Source organism: Lathyrus oleraceus, chromosome 2, assembly GCF_024323335.1.
Source record: "Lathyrus oleraceus cultivar Zhongwan6 chromosome 2, CAAS_Psat_ZW6_1.0, whole genome shotgun sequence".
NCBI lineage: Eukaryota > Viridiplantae > Streptophyta > Magnoliopsida > Fabales > Fabaceae > Lathyrus > Lathyrus oleraceus.
The window spans coordinates 1,655,816-1,663,732 of record NC_066580.1 but is presented as its reverse complement, the minus strand read 5'-3'; the positions used below and the strand labels follow the sequence as shown (position 1 = coordinate 1,663,732).

The following is a 7,917-nucleotide window of genomic DNA, read 5'->3' as shown; positions in this document are numbered from 1 at the left end:
ATGATCTTCAACACCAAAAAATGAATAGAGTCAATCCTTAACTTCTGACCTTCAATCCAAAATATGTTGGTGAATGACAATGATGCAGAGGAAACATGAATATGAAACTAACAATAAAAAGTCAACTCTTGGACAATTTACTTTTAATTCACAATCATAGATGACAATGATGCTTTACAAAGATTCAGAAGATGACAGGACTCTTGACTGCCATCCATATGGACCTCTGAGGACTGATGTAATGGATGATGTGCTGAGACTAAGAAAAACTCTTGATTCCTCAATCCACATATGAATGAATGAATGTCGTTAAGATCAGGTAAAGTGTCAGAGCTCCTGACTTTTTACTAAACCCCTAATGAATGTTTTTGACTGATAGATTGCATGATCAAATGCCATGATCATGCTATGCTGATGCAAGTGAAAAATTTATGGTAAAATTTACAGTGTGACATTATGATTCCTTGCAAATTCGTGTATTGTATTTGGGGTAATTGCTTTGTTTGCTATGTGTTTATAAACATGAGTTTTGTTATGAAATTGGGGTTTTTTAAGCATGAACAAATTTCGGATTTTTGAGTTAAATCATTGTAATAACATGTTAGATTAATTGTAATTAACATGCTATTTGTGTGGTATTCGTGTGATGCAAGTTTCTAGACATTTAAGTATGTTTGGGATTGAATTGGGGAAGGTTTGGGGGTTATCCAATGTAAAAATCATGTTTCTGGTGTTGTAGGTCTGGAAGACCTCGCCCAGCAAGTGTTAGAACAAGATTTAGTTTTGCATCTATATCTTGAGTTTTAATAATAACAATGTTGTACTTGTGTGAGAACAATTTTGGTACCCTAATGGTTTGTTATTGTATAGCTTTAACAGTCATTTCCGATTATGAGTATATGACGTGCAACATCATCAGTTTTTGTACATTGCATTCCAAATTTCGCGTATGTGCCAATCATGAGAAGTTCTAAAAGATGTTCAAGTTGTTGCTACAATGACCTTTCTGCTTCTGTGTTGATTAACTCATGAGAAGCTTTTGAGGAGACGTTATGTTATTGATGCAACGTTCTTTTGGTTTGTACTTCTGGACGTGACCCTGATCATCAAGCTTCTGAAGAATGGAAAACTTCTGAAGTTTTGTTACTTAGCTAAAGATCTCAAGCCAAACGTTGAGATTATCAAGGTTCTGACTGAAGAGTTTGAAGATTCTAAAGATGTTGAAGATCTCAAGTCAGACTACTGACGTTGTCAAGGTTCTGATTGAGGATTCTGAAGTTTCTAAATCCAGTTATATGTTTCTTCATTTCATGCTTCATCAATTTTTATCAGAATCTAATGAACTTGAAGATAAGATCAAATGAATACGTGATTAAATAATATATAGTACAAATCAAATATTATTTCCACTACCTGATATCGTGGGAAAATGACGTACTATGCATCACACCTGCCACTGAATTTATGGGTGAAGGATAGTATGCAGTATCACTCCTTTCACCATCCAACATAAACAACCGCTCTATTTGGTTTCCCCATTTTTTCCTCCAATGGTCTTCTTCTTATGCTATATAAGTGGGACTTGGAGACTTGAAGAAAAACAAGAATGCTGAAGCGCTGCAATATTTGACAAGTCTATTTCTTTGTGAAAAGCAATCATTTTTTATACATAACTTTTCTTTAAGTATTTGTTTGTCATTTGCGAAAATTTGTTTGTGTAGAAGCAACTTGTAACACACAAAATATTATTCAAATTGTTTGTTTGATTCCTTAAGGAGACTAGGGTATAGTCGGATCCTTGAGAAGACAAAGAAAGTTGTTCTTTGTGATTCCTTAAGAAGACTAGAGTATAGTTGGATCCTTGAGAAGACAAAGAAAGTTGTTCTTTGTGATTCCTTAAGAAGACTAGGGTATAGTCGGATCCTTGAGAAGACAAATAAGGTTATTCATTGTGATTATTGTAATCAGTTGATTATAGTGGATTAAGTTGTTGAATATAAGGCAAAATCACATTGGCGGATGGACTGGAGTAGATTTGAGTTTCAAGAGAACCAGGATAAAAATACTTGTGTTTTTATCTCTTTGTTATTAAGTGGTGTTCTTGAGTTGGTAACAAACTTTTATTTTTAAAACCCAATTCACCCCCCTCCCCCTTTCTTGTATTTTTCACACCTTCAGCAATCTCGCCTGGCGAGCTTTGTCCAACGAACTTCACCCAGCGAGCTATTATTCTCGCCTGGCGAGCATGACAGTACAAAGTTGTTGTTTGCGACTAAAACTATCGTAACTTGAGTTTCAGGACTCGGATTGAAGCGCAGATCGAAGCGTTAGAAAGATAATGCACATAGCTACATTATGGTAGTGCTTTTAGAGATGAATTGCCATGTTTGAGTGGAGTGTATATGTTGTGAATATGTGTGATGAAATTATAAGTATGATGTGGTGTAGATTATTGTGCATACTTGTTCATGAGTTATTGAGATGCACAATTTGAGATATGAATTACTATTGATGCAGTGAATATATATTATTTTACACTCAGAGTAAGGATGTATTACATCTATTTTTGTCGAGTGATTATGTATAATCAAAATGGGGTTGTACTGCATGTATGTGTGTCATAGATCATATATGTTGTTACTGTGAAGTATGCATGTTTGCTAGTTCAAAGTGGGGACTAGTGACTTGTCCTAAGTCTTGAGTGGGGGCTTGGAGCTTAGGGAGGGTGCTCGGGGTTCGCAGAGATTAGGACTCGGTTCATATGAAGAACCAAACATTAAGTCGGTACCGCATGCATATAGAGTTGAGTTATGAGTCTAGTTCAGAGTAGGGATCGCGACTGGCATGAGTCGAGTCATTGTTGCATTATATTGTATGATTGTGATTGGATAATTATGATGTGGGTGAGATGTGAATACATGACTTGGTGTATTTTTTGAGTATGTGGATAACTGTGTAGACGTATAAACCTATCATGAATAATTATGCACTGTTTATTATTTGAATGTATTCTCACCCCTTTTTCTTGTGGGTGAGATGTCTTAATTGATGCATTTAGTGTAAAAAGCATTTGATATTGTCAATCGGTTCAACGATATTCCCAAGACTTCAGATTTTTTGCACTCAACTGATAATGAAAAAGAAAACAGAAAAAAGGTGTCTTAGTCTAGACTATGAAATAAGAGAACTCAATATCTAAAACTAGGTCATGACAATGACGTCGAAAACTTGAGAGGACCATGGTTTCTATGGAAGTAATATAAAATGTATTGTTCCATTAAAGACCGTTTGAAATACCAAATTCTATTATTCCCGTGTGATTGTTTTCAATTGGAAATGGTTTTTTATTGATTTTTAAAATAATTAATGAAAAAAAGGGATTCAAGACTATGAATTATGTCTTAAACTTGCTCACATAGGTTCCTAGTTTATGTTAATTACAAGAAATCTACCTGTAGAAATTAGGATTTTTTAAAGATCCTTTAAGCTTGACAAATAAAATTAGGATTTTTTTCTCCGTAGCCTAAGACATTTTTGTTGCCTCAGACATAACTGTTTAGATTTTTCTAATTCAAATATCAATGATACACTTTCAATATATGATTGATATATATGAATGTACTTTTGGCCAAAAAAAAACATATGAATTAAAAACAGAAAACTAAAACAAGCAATATTAACATTTCATTAGAGAATTAAAGAACCTACCTGAGCTCTGTCATTTGGATATTCCTCATGTATTAAATCCTAATAAAAACTACTCACACATTTTGAAAATCAAAACAAACATGTTTATAGATGAGAACATAAACAAAAGCATAAACATAAGAGATAAGCAATTGAATTAATAAGAAGACAACTAAACTAGAATCCGTATAAAACTTGAATACACACTCCAATAGAAACTTTTACATGACTTGAAAGTGTTGAAACTATAAAGAGCAAAAACATTGTAAACCAATCTAAAAGTGAAAGAATGTAAAAAGTGAAAGAGAGTTCTAAGGTCTGAGTTTACAAGGCTATATATAGCCTAAGACCCATCAAGAGAGGTTTAATACACAATCAAAGAAAAACAACCTGAAAGTGAAAAAGGCGTGAAACTATAACTAAAAAACATAGAAAAACCAATGCTAAAAGAAAAAAAAATTGAAAACGTACAAAGAACATAATGAGAATTACTTCCATCCTATAATGAAAATAACACACAAAGATGCCAAATATTTCTAGTTCTTTTACATGTCATTTCTTACAAGGCTCCAACATGAAACAACATGTTCACACTCCCAAAAGACAAGAGAATGAACTAAAACATGGTTGAGTTTTTTTGATAATAATAATGTGTTACAACAACCAAGAGCAAAGAAAAGAATATAGGTAATTAACAACATATATATATATTATATAATATAATACATTCATTCAATGAAACTTGAGACTTGTCAAGACATTGTTGTTGACAGGATCAGCCACATGATCTAACAAGTTTTGGTATGGTCCAACTCCTGTAACAAGACCTTGAATGAAGTATCCCAATATTGCCAACATAGCTAACCTTCCATTTTTCACTTCCTTAAGCTTCAACTCCTTCAAAGATTTCTCATCTTTACCGAAACCGAGAGGGTTAAAGAAAGGTCCGCCAGGGTATGCAGGGTTGCCAGAACCTCCGAAACCTTTTTCAAGTCCTAGGAAGTATTGTTTTCCCATGGAACCAGGTTTGGCCCAATCTTGGAATCTTCTGTGTTCCGCGAATCCCATCAGTGCCATTTCCAAGACGAAGAGTGTGTAATTGTCTGCCCAGTAGTTGTATGTTCCTGCAGGTGGGATCACGCCCGTTTGGAACCAAGCGAGGGCTGTTTCCTGTGGGATCAAACCGACTTTCCCGAGATATTCGGGTGCTATAGCCCCGACTGCTCCCAACATTGCGAAGCGACCGTTGATTACCTCGCCATATGCTAGCCATCTTGGCTCAATGAAACCTCCTGTTCCTTCGGGATCCGATAGTCCTAGAGGGTCAAATCCGTAGTCACCGGGTAGGCTGCAAGTGTGATAATACTCTCAGTTAATCATAACCGTCAGAAGAACATTAGACACCTTTTACTATTATATAACCACTTTTAATATCATACACATTTGTTATGTGTGGATAAACATCTTAATTAAGAGTTTATATTGTTTTTATAAACTATCTTAAAAAACTTTGATAAAATAAATTGAAAAATAACGGATATTAGAATTAGAATTTGACCTAACTCATCTCACTTATATAAATATAGGATCAATCCATATATTTTTTGACGGGAAACTCTTAACACACTCCACCCACCAGAGGGAACATATGGGGCGTGGACACGAAGAAACCCTAATAATAGATGGTCCACCGGATCTTGAACCAGACTCATATACCATCTTAATATTGTAATCGAAAATTGCTCTCACTTATAAACATATAATCGTCATATATTATCTAGCTTATATTATCTAATGTGTAGCTCTTAACAAGATGTCATAAACAGTTCCTATGAGTTCTCTAAAACTATATAATTTACCTTCCATCCAAGTAAGAAAGACTTTGCTTTGAAGCAAACCACAAGGGTCTATCAACTCCACCTTGCTGAAAACCAAAAAGATAAAGAAAGTTAGTTTGAATCAAAGCACAACGAACTATACTTGAATTGAGTGAGAGAGAGAGAGAGAAAGAGAGACCTTGACAGGAGGAGTAGCAGCTGCCCTGACAAGAAAGGAACCTTTTCTAGAACATCCAACTGATGAAGGAAGTGATCTTGCTCTAAAGCTCTGTCTCACAGCCTCAGCTGCAAAAGTAAGAGATGATGACGACACTAGAGCTTGTGTAGCCATTTTCTTTCCCTCTTTGTTACACCAATAGAGTGTTTTTTTTCTTCTTCAAGAATGTAGTAGATGGTTAAGAATGAATGATGGATAATGCAGTAACTAATAAGCCAAAGGAAAGAAGATATGAACAAGTTTAAGCCACTAGATGCATGCAACGTGGAGATTCTTGTGGTGAATATTGAATGGTGTGATATAGTAAGGATGAGAGTGTGATCTTATGATCCAACCGTGGTTATACACGTAGTGTGATGAATAGGATAAGAGATTTTATTTTGTTGTATGCAAAATTGTAGTGTAATCTTACACACCTATTGTACAATAGATCTCTTGTGTTGTGGATAATGTGTGGCATTAATATTTTTGTAACTCTCTATTTTACATCCACGTGTAATATTTGAAGCATAATTCTTATTGGATAATAAAGAATAAATGTAGTTCTTAAAATTATTAGGATTTACATTTAAAAAAAATAATAGTTCTGTTTATTAATTGTGAAATAATTTTGATTTTATATATATGGAGAGTCATTTATTATTAATAAATTGATTTTTTTTAAAATTATTTTACTAGTAAATTTATTTTGTTAGTTGAAGAAAACAATTTTAATAGTAGGTTAGATATGATAAATCAACTTAGACTATTTTGAAATTGTTGTTTGAATATTTGTTTTTTTTATAATATCATATTTAACTATTGATTTAGACTAAGAGTGTGGAAATTATTTTTTAATTTTTTATAATTTTTATCATATTTAATTATTGAGTAGAAGAATTTAGTATATTATATTTATTGATTTTAATATTTGAGTAGGTTTAACCATTTTTTTCATTTTCACTTTTGATTTTTTTTTTTTTGATATTCCTTTAATTTTACTTCTCACTTTTTTGTTATATGGTATCCATAGGATGTAGAAAATAATTTCATAATATAAATTATCAATGAAGTACAGCGATCAAAGACAATCACATCTTGTATATTTTCAGAGTTTTATAATATTTTGCAACACATTTCTAAAACACATGTAATATTATCCTCTTTTTCACATTCTAAAAATCCAAAAACAACTGAATAAGTCGTATGTGTAGGAGTAATTCCAATCATTTTAAGAAGATGAAGCATGTATTGGTTGCTTTTATAAATTGAATCAATTATCAATTCAATGTAAAATGTCTTAAGCAACTTGATGGGTCCAGGGTGCGACCATAATATATATAGATTAAACTTTTTATCCTCTTACACTATATACCTAGAAAGGTAGAGATGGTCATCAAGTGTTTTAATAATTATTGCATTTTAGTTCTTAGACCTATAATCACGTTATTGTTTTCTATGACGGATATTATAAACTTCCTTAATATTTGAGATAATTTTGAATCTTTTTTCATTTCAAATTTGTGAGTATGTTTTGGGCACAACCATGTTCATTGTCCTCCCAACAATTTTTTTCACTTTATAAACTAAATGACTGACAATCTGATGATCAACTAACTTGTGATTCAATCCATGACTATGAACACTGCAAATCAAACTAAATGTTCAAATATTATTCGCCTTATGATACTTGCGCAACTTAAAAGGACATTTGTATTTCTTTGTTCTATTGTCATGGCATTTCAACTTTCACATATGTTATTTATATTGACCACTTCTTTTGCATTTCATCCTAGCGCCTTATATTAGAACCAAAATTTGACCTTCTGATTACTATTCCAAAACTTAATTGGATAGTTTTCGCATATACTCATTTAAGCATATGATCGTGTAACGTAAACTCTTGTTTAGTGCTAAATTCATTCATAACATTAACGTGTGCAACATCAAGTTAGGGATCTTTCTGCAAACCATCCTCTTATGTATTAGTTTGGTCTATTACATTAAGGTGTGACATGCCTACAACCAACAAAATTAACTGAATTCAAGCAACCATTCAATACGTCAGAAAGTTACAATCCAGAAGACTCCATATGATGTTATCTCGACAATTCTCTCAATGATAAAAAAATTGATTATGATTAAATGATAAGAGATACAGATGTAGAATACATGTAATTTAATACGATTATGATG

General features: G+C 32.8%; 1 protein-coding gene across 1 annotated transcript; it reads right to left on the bottom strand.

Annotated features, from left to right (window-relative positions):
* Positions 1–4,155: 4,155 nt before the first annotated feature.
* LOC127117465 (chlorophyll a-b binding protein 3, chloroplastic) lies at positions 4,156–5,947 on the bottom strand. The gene is made up of 3 exons (NM_001427334.1): positions 5,704–5,947; positions 5,547–5,611; positions 4,156–5,035 (listed from the first exon to the last, which is right to left on the bottom strand). The coding sequence occupies exons 1-3, from the start codon at positions 5,854–5,856 to the stop codon at positions 4,420–4,422; spliced, it is 834 nt and encodes a 277-aa protein (NP_001414263.1). The 5' UTR covers positions 5,857–5,947; the 3' UTR covers positions 4,156–4,419.
* Positions 5,948–7,917: the final 1,970 nt, after the last annotated feature.